At 38.6% G+C, this 16,622-nt stretch overlaps 1 protein-coding gene across 1 annotated transcript in view; it reads left to right on the top strand.

Annotated features, from left to right (window-relative positions):
* The first annotated feature begins 334 nt into the window (after positions 1–334).
* The window catches only part of GABRR3 (gamma-aminobutyric acid type A receptor subunit rho3), a 28,532-nt gene continuing 12,244 nt past the window's right edge, over positions 335–16,622 (top strand). Inside the window, exons 1-2 of the mRNA XM_032207415.1 lie at positions 335–462; positions 7,783–7,895. Of these exons, the coding sequence (XP_032063306.1) occupies positions 335–462; positions 7,783–7,895 (241 nt within the window). The remainder of the gene's footprint in view (positions 463–7,782; positions 7,896–16,622) is intronic.

Here is a 16,622-nt window from a genome sequence, read left to right as displayed (position 1 = left end):
TGCGCCTATGCTGAAAGAGTGGAAGCAATGGATCAGGCTGCAGCCTGGCAAAAAAATTTGCTCTATCTACTACATTTCTAAAAGCAGGGTGCTTCTGGTATGACAGCAGATGCCACAGGAATGTAGAGCTCAAGGAATTTTAATGATTTGCCAAAGTACGAGGGGAACTCAGAGAGGACATCAGAACTGGGATGCCTGTGTCTTCTGTCTTCAGTGATGCCTTGCTTCACATGCATCCTTTGTGTGATATGCTGTTTCTAAACAGTAAAAGCACTAAAAATAAAAAGTCAGCAAGGTGGATTGGCTGATCAGGTGCATTTCTCTTTTGGAAGAGATGGTCCTGGTCATGAAACTTCTGCTCCTCACCTGCCTGTGGCCAACAGCAGTGCTACACAGCTCTCAAAGTCAGCATCACCATCGTCATCATCGGCAACATTTCTCATTCTTAAGAAAACATAACAGGTAAGCAATATATTCTCTCTGTGTTCATCTGATAAACTTGGTGCTGTCTGTCAGCAAGCTTTTGATGCACCCTGTTTGTTCACTGTCTTGTTTTGCCAGTTTCTGAATATATGCTATGCATAATACATGTAGAGGGTGTTTCCAAAACAGAAATGGTAAACTATTAATTGACAGAGCTTTTTCATAATTAGCCATTTCATAATGTGATTTCATGTATGCTTCATGTATACACAGGCATGTACACACTCACACCCCTACACAGCTCTTTTTAATTGTGTGATACCAGACTACTATTGTGATGAACTGAGTATTTTTGTCCTCGCTTCCCTTACAACAAGTAGAAATGCATTCCAGTTTGATGCCAATGCTTGAAAGTGACTTCCATTAACTAAACAGCAGAGTAGCTACACTGTCAAGATGCAGAAGACATTTTTATGGCACTAAATGAGGTGAATTGTACTTTATTTTTAGTGATGACACAATGTGCTCCCGTTCTGGAATATGCCTGTGTTCTTAGACGTTGGAAGGGAAATTGTTCTTAGTCTTTCTAATCAAGTAATTCATTTAAAAGGAATAGTGATACAAAGCTTTTTACATATAAATTTCTTTGCAAAGTGTTTGTGCTTTTTACAACAAATACAATTTCACATCTTCCGTGTGAGGCCTCTGAATGTGTTTCGAGATCAATCTCATAACATGTAAGCAGACCACTGACTACAAGTCATAGTTTAAGTAAAATCTCTCTTTGTTGGGAGGTAGGAAATAGTGTGATAAGTAGCGCTATAAGGAAGGAGAAGTGATGCAATGGTTAAACTTTTCCCTGTCCTTGACACCCTATTAAAATGGGCAGGGGAGCTCATTGTTTGTTCATACTAATCACCTATTGAGGAAAAGTAACATAATTAGACTCCTCTGATGTGGTTAAGCTGTTTTTAAAGTTACATGCTTTGTAGCAGGCATACAGCTGTTTACCTTCTGTATCACTCTTTATGTGATATTCCAGCAGTGACATATCTTTGAGTCCTCACGTGTCTTGTTAAAATCATGGTTAAGCAACAGAAGGCAAGAGAAAATATCCCAGTGACACAATGGAAGTGCCTGGAGATGCTATATAGCTCAGTATTTCTAGGTTTCACTTCAAGGTCATAGGATCAAGTTCAGTCTAAGCCAAAAGCTCATGAAAAGAATGCCTACTCAGCAGACCGTTTCAAACACTGATAGTTTTAGAGTGAATGCTAGTGCATGATTATTTGGAATAATACAACAAAATAAACAGAACTGGAACTAATGTCAAAATAAGGTCTTTACTAGTCTCAGGAAGCAGCTAAGAATCAAAGAGAAACAGAATAAAATAACTCCTTAGTGCTGTAGGGGTAAAGAAGGTCTGTTTTTAGCTGAGCTAATACATTTTTGTTAGTGGTAAAAGGGAAATGCATGCTAATATTTGCATTTATCCTGTTCTGCAATAGCTGGACATTGCTGACCTCTTGCCACAGGATGACGGTAACTATATTAGCACAGTATCCTCTACATTTTCATAGATCTTTACTAATACCTGCAAATGGATCCACAGGCCAGGCCTGAGAGACAGGCTGCAGAAATGTGTTAACAGAACAGAAAACAGGAGGAATGGCAGCACCATGTTCTCAACTAACACTGAATAGGGTAGCAGTTTTCTTTACACAAGGCAAAGCCTTTCATAGCTTCATTTCCTAGACCCTTGTGATTTAAAATTTGGAACTGGGAAGAAGACTGCAGAATCTGAGCCAAAGAAGATCCCAAAGCTCAACAGCTGCAAATCAGCTTTTCTGTGGAAAGGATCCAAATATGTTTAATTTCTCTTTGTTTGATTCTAACTCTGGTTTTATTTCTAAAGGCAGCATTATCCTCCAGTACATTGCAACAGGGTCTGACTTTCCTCTTTTTCTTTCTGGGGAAAAACCTTTCAGCCAGCCCTAGAGTTATTAGGGACACAGCTGACAGATGGCCTTGGTTAAATGGGTGGCCTTTTAGAAAGAATCCCATGTGAAAATGTTACTTAACCTACAAGTTCCACTGGTTTAATAGAGTAACCCAATTCTCCCTCCAAAGCTATTTGTCTGCATTCTCTTGTAAAGAAGATTTTAAAGCATTAACCAAAAGTACATGAGAAAGAGATTATTCTCATGGTCCATTTCCTAAAGTAAAGAACAAAACATTTGACTATCCAAATATTAGGCATTTTGACAGTGCATGTTGCTGATGTTATTGAACTCTTGGAAATGCAGAGAGAGACAGAAAGAGAGAGAGAACTGAAAAAAGAAAAACTTACTTTTTTCTGGATTTCAAAATTTGATAAGTGTGTTAAAAGTTTCAGAGATCACAGTGCTGTATAACTCCAGATACCTTCCCGGGAATGAGATTTCTGTAGTTCTACCTTTTGGTTACCTTTGATTTGATAGTAGTTAGAGTATCTTAGGGACACAGCACTGGAAAGAACCTTGTAGCCATTAAATTTAGGGTCCTTCATGGTATTCTTTCCACAAAACAGTCCTTCAGAGTACCCTTTTCATAAACTCACCTAGTTTCCTTTTGAATGTGATGAGATTTTTTTTCCCTCTACTTCCATACTGCAGTAATAAAGGAAGTGTGGTATTTTGGATACTATATTAGTGTAACAGAAAACAAAGCCACTCCTACCTGTCCTTTCTGAGATGTGAGTTTAAGATTTTTCAAAGCTTTTGACTTTCTCATGAGCAGCACAGAGCATTAAAACAGAACAGCTACAATGGATCTTACCAAATGCCCATGTATGATAGTGCCCTGTTTCCAACAGTGGCTGTAAGCACAAGTCTGGAAGAATAAGGACAGGGTGAATATGAAAGGTATTTTCCACTAATAGTCCCCCATCCTGCAGTCATCATATTTTCCTCAGAAACTTCCTGAGTTCGATGTAATTTCTGCATTTTTAGTGACCTTCTGTGGATTTCTTTTCCATGAACTTGTCTGATTTCTCCCTGAAGCAGAGTAAACTTTCAGTAATCTGGTAAGTTAAAAACAAACAAAACAAAACAAAAACAACAAACAAACAAACAAAAAAACAGATGGCATACTAACCACACTGCTCCCTTGAATGCCACTGGTTATGTAACACCACTGTTGGCATGATGGGGTTAAATGCTTCAGCCAGAAATGATCCAATTTCCCTGAAGCAGACCTTTCACCTTTCACTCCTTGTTACTTATTAAGGTTAGCTAAGAGCAGCTAAGTTTGTCCTTAAAAACCTGCCATGTATTTATCTGTTATTAAAGAATTCTGAATTGGTTCCCTTGGTTTTGTAGGCAGTGACTAGCTGCTGTTTGAGAGCTCTGCCAGACACCAAGGCATTGAGCCATGAGTCCATGTAACAGTATCACAGAATCACAGAATTTCTAGGTTGGAAGAGACCTCAAGATCATTGAGTTCAACCTCTGACCTAACACTAACAGTCCCCACTAAACCATATCCCTAAGCTCTACATCTAAATGTCTTTTAAAGACTTCCAGGGATGGTGACTCCACCACTTCCCTGGGCAGCCTGTTCCAATGTCTAACAGTACTGGGTAGCGAAGCGTCCAAACAGTATCTCACTTGTTTTTCATCTGAAGAGTTAGTGCTTCCATTAATTTCCTATATAAATGCCAGAAGGGGTGTCTTCCCTATGTGATATGAAACACTTCAAATGATTTTTATGATCTCCTTTGGAATTTATAGGCTACAATTTCATTTGCATAATGTAAAATGTTGCCTGGAATACAGCTGTAGAAAGAGCTATTATAACTGGAAGCAGTAGTTTTTTGAGCATGTGCTTCACTGAGGCTGACAAGCCTGTTTCTGCCATTGCCCAGATCAATGCCAATACAAAGCCACCTGTCAGATCTCCATTTATTACTACTACCACAGACAGGTAAAGAGAGATTTTCTTTCCTCAGATGCATGCAGGCTTTTCCTATCAAACACCAGAGCCTGATGTCTGCCATACAATGAGGGTGCAGAATCAATGCCTACCCTTAGACTCCCAGATTATGGTGCTCTGGCCAAAGCTGCATGATAAAGAGGCCATGGTGCCATTTTAATTATATTAAAATATAATCTAGGTCTTTGCTGTGCTTCTGTGGGACTGAAAAATGTTTCACTGGCAACTGCCACTCCACTATGGTCTTGACTGACCTTGAGAAGCTTTTCTGAGACCTACTCTGGTTAGCTCTGTCTCTTCTGCTTTTTAATGGAATTGGCCCCATGGGAAGAAGCAATCAAGAAAACATCTGCTGATGATTTCACAATGCTGTGGTACTGATCAATAGTTAGATATGGGTCTAGGATTTCTTGGGAGTAAACAAATACATGCATGCAATTCCCTTTGAGTCACCAGTTAAATAACTTTAATGCTGCAGTGAGGACAATTTAATACTCTAACTCTTAGCCAAGGAACAGCATCTGGAGTCCAGATGCTGATGTTAAAGGAATATTTGCTGGAGAACACTTCTTAGCCTTAGGTGGGAGAAGCAGGCAGTGAGGAGAAAAAGAAGTGAAGCAGAAGTGTATTTAAAAAAAAAAAAAAAAAAGTAGAATTTTTAATGGCATTTTTAAAATTTTTGGTACCTTTACATGTGCAATGTTACCAGTGTCCATGAAATTAATTCCAAGTACCATGAGCACATACTTCCGCATGTAAGCTTTTTTTCCTTTTCAATTAAAAAAAATCTGCCAAAGGAAGGTGTTGAAGAAAAGATGGCACACATTTGTAATGAAAGTACATTCTGTACTGTACTTTCTCTTCTTACTCCTGCAAGATCTTGCCTTGTTATGAACAACTACTTCTGATAGCAGCTAGAAATAATTACAGTTACTCCACCATTTGTATATACAACATCAGGTTGAAGATGCTATTCAACTAAGTGGGCACAAAAGATGATTTTCACATAGGCAACATTTTTGTTTATTTTGTGCTCATACAGGAACACGGAAAGAATATCAAAATCCCATAGCATCTCTTTTCAGAGGCTTATTAAGAAGAAATCTCCTGCCCTGGTTGCTTATATTTTACTTCTTGATATTACTAGGGAACATTTTCCTCAGTAACCTAGTTATTTCCAGTAAGAAGTTATAATAAATGTAGCATAGCTTTAGCTTGCTTCTTCCAGTGAAATAATCAGAGCCTCAGACAGGTATCTTTCTCGGCACATTTGATAACAAATAACCTAGTGCTTCCAAACTGTTTTAGCTGTGCCATGGCTTTCTGAACATAATTCATCATTTCCTCCTATACCAGTTCCCAAGCAGCAGAATTTCCCCGCATGCCTATTGTGGAGTATTGCAGGTGTTTGTTTCTACTGCCTGTGCTGCTCTGACACAGACAGGCTTGATTACAGCTGTTTTAATTCTCTGAAGTGTGAGGTTTCATTTTAGCATCCACATAATTTTGTTCCAAGGGAACTGAAGTCTTTCTTTGAAATGCTTGATGGATGTTTGCCCAGATAATTTGGTTCAGGCAACGCTGCTGGAGACATTCAAGAATACGCAGGTAGGTGAACTTGGTCAAGCCTAATGGTTCTGAATAGCCAAACAGCTGGTGACACTGCAGCATCCCTGTGACACAGCATTGTAATTCCTTGACCTTCATTAATTAAAAAGGGGGAGAGGGAGCCCAAGTAAATACAGCTGCTCCTTATCCTAAGGTATCTCATACCTCCTCCTACTCAGTGCTTGGCTACAGGGCAAATCTTTAGAACAAATTGTGATCATTCAGTCTAAAGCAACAATTACAGTCACTGGCTGCAAAGTCTCAGTGAATCACAGAGGGCATGAAAAAAATGATCTCTAGGGAGAGTCCCTTGCCTGTGGCAAAGTAGCTGTGTTTAAGACATTCCTACAGATATCTGTCTAACCAATTTTTGTGTAGCATGAGTGAAAGGAGTCTCAAAACCTCCCCAGGCAATCTGTTCACTGTTCTCACCAGGAGGTACCAGATCTCCCCTGTTGCCATTACCCATCCTGTCTGGGAGTGGATATGGAACAAAAGGCCCTGTAAAAGCTCATTATGTGTTCAGAAGATTGTGATATGTTCCCTCAGTCTTCTTTCTCCAAATTAAACAGCACTGGTTCCTTGGGATCCTCCCACACCTTTTATAAAATGGAAGCTGAAAACTAGACTCAATGCTCCAGCTGAGGTTTGGCTAGTTCTGCTATTACTTGGAGCCAGCCACTTAGAGCAGGTCATACAAGGAGTGGAGACTGAAGGAAGCATCAGAGCAGAAGCAAGATAACAGATTCTTTGAAAAGTCTGTGTCTCTCAGCTGCCAGATCTTGTCTGTGTTATAACCCAAATACTTCAGGATAAGACCACCCTGCTGTCTGTGGCGTACTTTCTGTGTACAGGAAAAATAAAAAAGGAGGCCACACTGTGTTGGGCAGCTGCAGTTCATTTTAGATGCAGGCCCAGCACATAAATGTCCTTTTCAGGTAGTAAAATTCCTCATGGAATTTGGGATGTGGTGCAGTATGTTCTGCAAAGGGAAGAGAGTTAACAGCAGTCATTAAGAAGAAAAACAGAATTCATGGCATCCTACTAAGAGCATCCAAACAGAAAGATTAATCTGTGTTTCCTCTGTGCTACCCAGAAACTTGGTCATGTGTGACATGAGAAAAAAACACAGAGACAGGACATCTATGATGCAAAGAAATACTGCGTGTCTGAGCAGCAAACAACGGGTGAGCTAATGAGCAACAAACAAATGGGAAATTACAAGTTAGCATATAACTTGGCCACAACTGATGGATGTTTGTGAGGATCTCAAACACCAAGTTCCTGGATCTAGGACTGTCAGTTTCAGAGTTCCTCAGAAAAAATATTGATTCATTTGAGGTCTTAGGGAAAGAAGAAAAAGATTTATGATAAAAAGTGTAATTGTCTTTGTAATATGGATAATGTATAAAGTGGTTTAAAAATACGGATTCATGGTGTTATTTCCAAGTCTGTGTTGAAAGAAGTTATGTGAACAATACCTTTTTTTTTTTTTTTTTTCATTTGGCCATAATTTCTCATATAATGATAGAAAAAGTCTCTGAGGGGATTTCTTATATGTAAAAGGTGTTCCTCGTGAACCTGGGTGCCCTCATACCTGATTTATCCACCTTTTCCAATATGTATCTCCCCAACTTTATTAACACAGTTGTTTCCCTTATTACTGTAGATTCAACTGTCCAGGATTTTTGAGTCCCTGCTTCATTTAGCCTTCTGTCAGGCAGGAATAAAAATGAAGTTTCTTACTTTTTTTTTTTTTTTTTTTTTTTTTTAACATAGCAAACGAGAAATTAAAATGAGGAAACTTGACAGCACCAAAGTACGGCCACTTAAATCTGAGCAGCTTCTTCGCATAGAGGACCATGACTTTGCACTGAGACCTGGATTTGGAGGTAAGCAGCAGGTGCCAGTGCTGTGCTGGTTAGCTCTTCATTCTCTATCTGAAAGTTACTTAAACTCTGTCCGGCAATGTCATTTAAAATTGAATGACAGCTTTAATTGCAGCTCACCTCTTTCGTACTCCAGAAACCAAAGAAAAAACTAGAAATAATTGAAGGTGAGGCACTTTTTTTGTATTTAGCATATCAATAGGAGAAACCATTCAAACTGTCTCCTGCTCAGAACTAATTAAAAAAAGCAATATTATTAGAATACTATTCTTTGAGCACAGTGATTAAGGTATCCCTGGAAACTGCATAGTCTAGTAGCAATTAGCAAATGACTTAGTCATCAGATTTGTTTTGAGAGATTGAAATGACCTATGAATTCCTAAATCTGTTTGCTCTGTACAAAATTTAATAGCTAACCACAGGCCTTCAGTTTATTACCATGTAGTTTCTGTGTTGTTGGGCACTATGATGATTATTTCTTCATTTAACTAAATTGCATGTGGATAACATCCCAATCAATGGGATGTTCCCAGTTTAGATTTCATTTTGGCTCTCCTTCATAGAAAGTAAAATTAGAAAGCTGCCCTACTCTTAAGCTTTGACTGTGTCTTTGCATCACCAGTTCAGCGTTCATGATTCATAGAAATAGACCCACCTGCCCTGGATTATGAAGCCAAAATAAAATATATGAGGAGCAATTATCAGCTGTGTGAAAAGGCATAAATCTAGGAGGCTAGATGAAGCCTGTGGAGCTGTTCTCATTGACACCAGGTGCTGGGCCTTGGCAAGCATGCCAGGAGGGAGAAACCTGAAGTAAGAAAAGCCTCTCTGGATGCACTGGTTGAATGTGAAAGAATTTCTCATTACTCTAGAAATGTTGGCTTGTCAGGGAGCAAAAATCTTTCCTGACTTTTAACAGTAGTTGAGTTATGTCTGTATCTTGGCAGCAAAAGTTAGGATTGCATTTTGCCTAAAACCTGTCTAACCTAATATCTGTCACTCTGGACATCTTCCTGTTATTACCTGCTTTGTCACACAAGGAATTTAAACTTTTGACAGTATCATCTCAGAAAGGAAGCAGCATTTCCATGAAAGAAGCAACAGTTCAGGATGTACTTTATCACTGGATCATCACAGAAAGCAATACTTCTGATGCACATAAAAGCAGCTTTCAGAATATACCCTGTGATCTGGCAGCTGTAATTTTCCACAGGCAGTGAGGATTTTTCTGCACCCAGAAAATCTGTACCAGGCTTTTTCCCCTTGTCCTTTTATTTTCAGATGACTAGTCATAGAGCCCTTTCAATTCCCATTGAAGCCAGCTGTGGTTTTTCCACTGACTTCATTGCACGGGCCTCCTAATAATCACATTGCCATGGGTACGATTTCAGCTGCACTCCCGTCTTCCAGAAATAGCTTTCAGCAGAACTGTGCATCAGCTTTGCTGCTCTTGTATTATCCACGTGCTGTAGTGGCATAGGTGGCACTTTTAAAAGTCATGTCCAGTAGTTCACACACATTCACATTTTCAGGACTCTCTTAATAAATGGAATATTTATGTGTCAATCTCTTTAAGACTATAACATGGATCCATTAACATTTTTACAGCACACAATGAAAAGTCTTGGGGAAATGAGTATTGATCCTAATTTTACACTGCATTATTCCTGTCTTACCATTGATTTCAATAATGTTACAGCAGTAAAGAATGGCTTGTTTTTCAGAAGAGACAGGTTAATAAGGCATGACAGAGAGTTATCACGCAAATGTAACCTCATCAAAGGACAAAACCATCTGAAACACGAATCTGAATAACATATACAGAATTATTGTCTGACAGCAGAGTACGTGTTTGTCTAAAAGACACTACGAGTAAGTGTGCAATAGAAGGAAGCAGCTACAGAAGATGAAATTAGAGATATACCTGCTGCCCAGGCACTGACTGGAAGGAGTCACATATACCCTTCTCACAAGGTGGGCACTGCTACCAGCAAGGCTCACAGCATGTTCAGTACAGCTTATGCCCTGGGGCTGGTGCAGCTAGGGAACAAGGACTTTGCTTACTTTCCCCTTCTTCACACTGTACCCACAGCCATAGCATGGCTCTGAACTGCATTAAGACTTACAATACTGTGGCTTTATGTATTTAAACAGATGAGGTTTGGGGTTTGTTTTTATCAAACATAAAATAGCATCTCAGTACTGTGATTCTTTGAGGGCTTGGATCTGCAACATATCACAGTGCATGATTTATTTAGCTCAGCACAATGCATGATTTTATGATACTGATGGGAGAAAAGAAAGAAAACAAAACAGGTCAAAAGAGCTGAGTGAAAAACAAGTATTTTAAAATTATTCTTTACCTTTCAAAGAGGGACAATTTTTTTCCCTCCTCTATATCTCATTGGGATTTCCTTGGTGTGTCATTGAGCTGTAATGACAGATTTTGTTAATTTCTACTGTGCCCCTTTCCCTGAGAAGGTCAATCATCCTTTGCACCAGTTTGAGGAAAGAAGCAGCTGGAAAATCTATGCTGTTTTTAACCTGCTGGAGATTCCTCAGTTCAGGGAACTCATAAATCTAAATCTAGCTTGTTAATTTCATTTAGCCCCACACATGCAAAGTGAATGAGGAAGATAATAGGACCCAGAGATTTTAGTATTTATAATTAAATAAAAAGGAAAGACAGAGAAAACACATGCTGAATTTGGTTTGTAAACTGAGCAAACATCTGCACAGGAAAAGATTTGGGGGAAATGAATGTAGAGCTGTTGAACACTGATGCTTCTGGCTGCAGTGTCACTGGAAATAATTGTGACCTTGCTCACATGGCTGATTGCATTCTCCTGAAAATATATCATTGCTTTTTGGAGATGAAAGGTTATTTTTTGACCAAATGGCCACAGTTCTGCTTTTATTTATTTGAGTGTAATTTGTCTTTGTTCTGTTGATTGCAATGACATTCCAGCTGCACAAGCATAAGTTGACTCTCTGCTGATTTTAAAATTTAGTCCTGACATTGTCTGTTTATTAACAGATTAGAGATCTAAGTCTGAGAAGCATACTGTGTCAGCATGAAGCAAAATCAGCAAGCTGCTAGCAAGCTGTTTCTACATTTTTACTATAGAAATGCTCCTATGTCTGCAGCTCATTACACAGTGAGGCTGAGTGAAGCAAACCTATTCAGTACATACAAATATTATTTAAGATAAAAAAATGAAAACTTATGTTGTTACACTGCATTTACTCCCTAAGCCAGGCTCCCGGGTTGTTTGTTTTGTCATGGTCCTCTTCTGTTTGAAAGTCGCTGGTAGATGGACCCAAGCAGACTGACCTCCTGCAGGCCAAGGAGAAGAAAGAGCACTAAAGTTTCCTGTAGATGAGCATAGTGAAGGCTTGAGAAATTCCACCAGCAATGGTATAGTACTGGTCATCAGTTGTGGTAAGGACTGTTTGTATAAGTCCTACCAAAGGAAACAAATAACTGTCAGTAGACTCAAAGTCAGATCTTTTCATGACTTACATGTATCTTTGTATGGCTATGGCCTAAAGTACCTCAGCTGATTTTTCAGTAGCCTGGTGAACTGATAATCTGTGAGAAGATAGCTCAAGTCTGGACTGGAGAAAAAACAAGAAATTAAATTATGTTGACAACACAACTCAGAATGATCGTCTCCATATTTTAAACTCAGTGAGAAAAGATGAGCACAGGCCAGTATCAGACATTGTGCTGAGATTTCTAGCAGCTCACATCTGAGGAGCACCATGCAGGCTGTCTTGACAGCCAAAACCTTATGCATTGAGGGAGGTGTTAGCGTGAGTCACACTTAGAAACCTTTTAAAATGACTTTATTTTCTACTATATTTATGCATCTATTTCTCTATATAGTGTTATTTTCCTAACATTCTTATTTCAGTGTATTAGCAGAAGTCATTTTGAGCTCTTGGTTTCCTGAGTTCTGTCTCCATGAGCTAAAAATCAGCATTGTCATTTTAAAAATCATCATTCCTTTACTCCTCTGTCCTTTGGTTTTCCTAAAACTCTTTCACAAGCTCTCTGAACTATTTTGCAATCTAGAGATTATAGAACCACATATTAACTGTCACTACGTAAAAGTAGTTCTATCTATGTGTATATATACATATACGAATATACATGTATATATTGCAGTATAACAGCTTTATTTTTCTTTTCCATTGTATCTTAATGACCTGTCAGGCCCTATGCTACTGGTGGGTGAGTTAAAGAAATTTTAGAATTGGATATTTCTGCTTTGTCAACCTGTAAAAGGTTGTACATATTAGAAAGATGGAAAATGATTTAGTACAATTTAGCTGATCAAACCATAGCAGTCTTTCTAGAGAATTTTCATCCCAATCTACAGTTAAGCATAGTCTTTATTCCAGATTGTCAGAGGATCAGAGATCACAGTAACTCCTCCCCATTTCTTGACAGTTCAGAAACATCTCACTGTTGTGGAGGAGAGTGACTGACAAAAGTGGAATAACTTTCTCCCATGGAAGGAATAGCTGGGGTCCAAAACAGGATGGAAATATTTTGGTAATTTGCTCTGATAGGCAACTTCTCCTGGATGTGTTTTTGTACATTGCTAGTTCTTCTATTCCAAGAACTGGCTATGGCTGATACCAGTCCCCCTTCATTTCCCATGTAAATAAGAAAGAAACAAAACAGTAACAAGAAGAAAATACTATAGCCAGTACTGCTCCTGTTTTACTCATTGCCAGGGGAAAGTAAATACATCCACGCAGCTTAACTTACCTGCGGCTTGTTTGCATTTCTGTCTCTTTGGTTCTCTTCCTCTACAAGCCCACAAGCCTTTTTTAGAAAAAAGCATTTGTATAGATCTTAATCCTCCCCCAGTCTCTCTCTGTCTTACTGGCAGCCTTCTGTAGACCTAGCTTTTTTCTCAGCATAGCCTGTTATGAAGCTAACTGTGAAAAATCGGTGACTGATCTTTCTAAATTCAATGTCTGTCTTAGGAAATTGCAGGTGCAATCAGCGGTGTGTTTAAAGGTTTGACTGCTACTACAAACAAACAAACAAACAACAATGTATGTAATTCATTAAGCCAGTTATTATTACTGTAGAAATTGGTCCTAGAATGCTAGTTTTTTTTTTTTTTTTTAATGCAATAGCCCTTTTAAAAAGGATATTATAGACTTTGTCTTTCTTGCTATTTATTAAAAAATTCCATGCTCATCAAGGAATTCTTTTGCTATGTTTAAACCTTTAAAATAAAAGAGAATAGCAATGGCTTGTGTGAAGATAAACCCCTCTGAAAACAATTCTATTTTTTCTCCTGAGGAGTAATTATCTTGAAAATCTGTGGAACCTCCATTGTGAAAATCACTAATCCCTCTAAAATAATGATTTGTAGCAGTGCTCCAGCAGCAACTGAAGCTGCTCAATTTAATAACAAAATCCTCTCTGCCATCTCCAGTTTTGTCGAGCTGGGAAATAAAAAACACAGCTTTTCTCTGGTTACTTTTTTTCAAAGTGAATTTGATGTCATTGCCTGATGGTCAGCCAGAGATTGAAAATCTCAGTACATTAAAGAGAAAGCTGTGGCACAGACATAGGAGTAGAAAAATGACTCATTTTCTGGCCGTTTTAGGATGCTTATTGAAATGCTCTTTCTTAAAAAAAACATCCAATCTTAGTATAATAAGCCCAAGGGATAGACAATTTTCAGTTTTCAGCAACCTGTTCACAATAGATCATTATTACTGTTTCTAGTGGAATTGTTTTTTTTAAATCCCAGAAAGAAATGTTCCAAGAAAACTACAAAGCTAAGAAGACCTGGACCAGAGTATGGCCAATAAGTTTTTTTCAGGGGTGGCAGTCTTAGTGGCAGAAATATAAAAATGCTTCAGGTTGGAAAAATGAACAGTACTCTGAAGAGAACAGGACTGCATATATATATAATGTTTAGTGGCTTTATCATCTGAAGTAGGGGCAGAATGGGATGAAAATATTTGTAGCTGCTATGACCTGTCAATATAAGGTCAGAGCTGGGTTCAGGGGACATTGTTTAATAATTGTCTGTAGTGAATGCTAAACTCAACAGTGTTTTCTCCTTAATCGGTATGAGTACACTCTTTGGCTATTTCTCATACAGAGAACAGGAATCTCTTTCTAAGGATTATGTTTTACAGTTCTAACATTTCTACCTCATCAGGAACAAATTTCATTGCAACTGTTACCTATTTATTTAATTCACTCTAGAAACACCCACTGTAATTCTCCCGGCCATAGCTTTTGATCTCTTTTATGTTTTTCACTGTCCTCACTGATTTGGTTTTATAACAGTTCCCAGCTTAGTGCAAGCTGTCCTTTCCAAGAGTGAAGTACCTCTGTGTATTTATGTGTAACGGGCACTTAAGCTTGTGCAGGTGTAACCAACACAATCATCTGTACTTAAGCTGTGACTGGTTTCTAGTTCTAAGACCAATTTCTTTATATCTGCCCAGATAAGGTGAATTATTGACTGAAATTGTGTCCACATTTGAGTAGTGATTGTTTGGGCCAGGAAATTGTCTACAGTTTTTGCAAAGCCCAAGGAAGTGTTAGGACTACCACACTTTGAAGATCTGTCATGCAGAAAAATACTTTTCCTTGCTACACATGGTATGTGTTTACTTAGAAAGCCAGTCATCCTGTTTTGTGGTATGATTTGTGGGTTGCTCCCTGCCTGCTTGAAGAACGCTGAAGGAAGACAGTTAACTTTATTTGCTTTAGACTTGTACCTGACTCAGAAACTGGTAAAAGCCATTTTTTTTTTTTTTTTTTTTTTAATGTGGAGAGTAGCTCCCCTCTCCTCCCCCTTCATCCATGTAATTCTACTCAAATAGGACTAAACCCACTGACAGAAACATTCCAGTCATACATATCAACCTCAAATTTTAGTAATAAATGTTAAGATCAAATGTATGCTCAGATATGAGCACTTCCAGTATGTCCTACCACTTGCAGCTGCCACAGTGCCAGGGTAAGAGTTTGGAGAAACTTACGATATCAAGAAGTTGAAGCTTATTGGTGAGTAATCTTAGATAACATGCAGTTCCTCTGCCAGTCAGTCCCTCCAAACTTCCCTGGGAAACAACTGGCATTTCTAAGGCCCAAGCTACCACATCCAAATTAGAACTCCAGAAAGTACCTGTTACACTGAACGGAGTTTAAAGGGACCCAAGAGCAATGAGGCCATATTTCATGCTGTTGGCATACTAGTGAGCGTTAGTAGTGACTATGCTCCTAGGCTGGAGCACTGTACTTCTACAGCCAGCCTGCTCCCTGACATACCCCAGCTGGCTCACAGCCAACTCAGGTATTAGCTCTGCAACGTGAGCTTTTCCTCTTTCACCATGCAAATGAGGAGCTTGATAAACAACACCTTATCTTTCTGCAGTGTTCGCATTCACATGATGCGCAAATACCACTTGTGAATGATGTTCACATTATGTATAAATCCCGCTATGACTTCCACTTAGACTAAACCTGTCTTTAGCTTGCACCATAGTTTAGATCTCAGTGGAATACTGAAAGGATGAGCGCTCCAACTACAAGCTGGCATTTTTGTAGCCATACTCAATACAAGTCAGTATTTAGCATAAGTAAACTATTAATGTAGTGTGGTTGGGACTGCATGGACAAAATAGAGATGAGAACTGGTCAAACCTGGTTTAGGAGAGGCATAAAATATTTTTACCAGTTTGTGTGAAGGAGCCTGGTTGGATATATATGTTGATACTCTTGTGCATCAGCCTCTCAGGTAGATGTGTCCTGCTGCCTTTAGTCTCCAAAAGAAGCAGTATTTTCCCAAGTGCTCTCTAGAGTTTTACTAACACACTAATTGACTGAATTTTGTTTTGAGCTTTGATCCTCTGGCTGATGGACTGAGCCACACATTCCTCTCAGTGGCAGAGATGATTTCTGAGCCATGCAGCACAGCTCTTGTGAGTGCAGAGACATGCTTTTGTATCCCCTGCTAACTCTGGTCATGGTTTACCTTGTTTTCCTGTGCACATCCTCATCTGTTCTATGTAGGGTCAAAACCTCCATTAAAACATACAAGTCAAATCTAGAGATTACAGAGCCAGATTTTAAAATACCTTTAAAATAGTTCAAGATCTCCGGTGGTAAGAACTGGAGGCAGCTGTGTAATCCTCGAGGGCTGCTATTTTAAGGATAATTCCAAAAAGAGACACAGTATTGTGGCTGGTTGTCAGGAGACTGATATTTCTGGACTATTTTACTCTAATGTAAGGAAAGTGCAAGAAAGAGAGAAAGATGAGTTAAAGAATGCTATCTCCTGCTGTTCAGAATTCTTTGTACCCACATTTTGTATTGCATTATTTTAAAAGTTTACCCTTAAAGTATTTTAAATGCCTATTTTTTACAAATGTAATTGGAATTCCAAGTACAATAAGTAAATGGATTTAAAAAAAAAGTATAATAATTCAAAATGGAGAATATTCTTCAGTGTGTGTGTGTATGCACAAATCTCTGTCCTCTCTGTCTTCCATAAGGAAACACTTAGTCAATTACTTAAGTGGAATGACTTGCTTGCTGAAAATTACACAGGTACATAAGCAGTATAAACCTAGGTTTTTAATTCTAAATATTTTGTACTGAGGAGACTAGAAATAATTTTATATTTTGCTGTAATTCTAAATGATTTTAATCACTTTATTACAAAAATGCAAATACGG

This window comes from Aythya fuligula, chromosome 1 (genome assembly GCF_009819795.1).
Source record: "Aythya fuligula isolate bAytFul2 chromosome 1, bAytFul2.pri, whole genome shotgun sequence".
Lineage (NCBI taxonomy): Eukaryota > Metazoa > Chordata > Aves > Anseriformes > Anatidae > Aythya > Aythya fuligula.
Note: the sequence above shows the minus strand (reverse complement) of the source record. Positions and strands in the feature narration are given on the sequence as shown.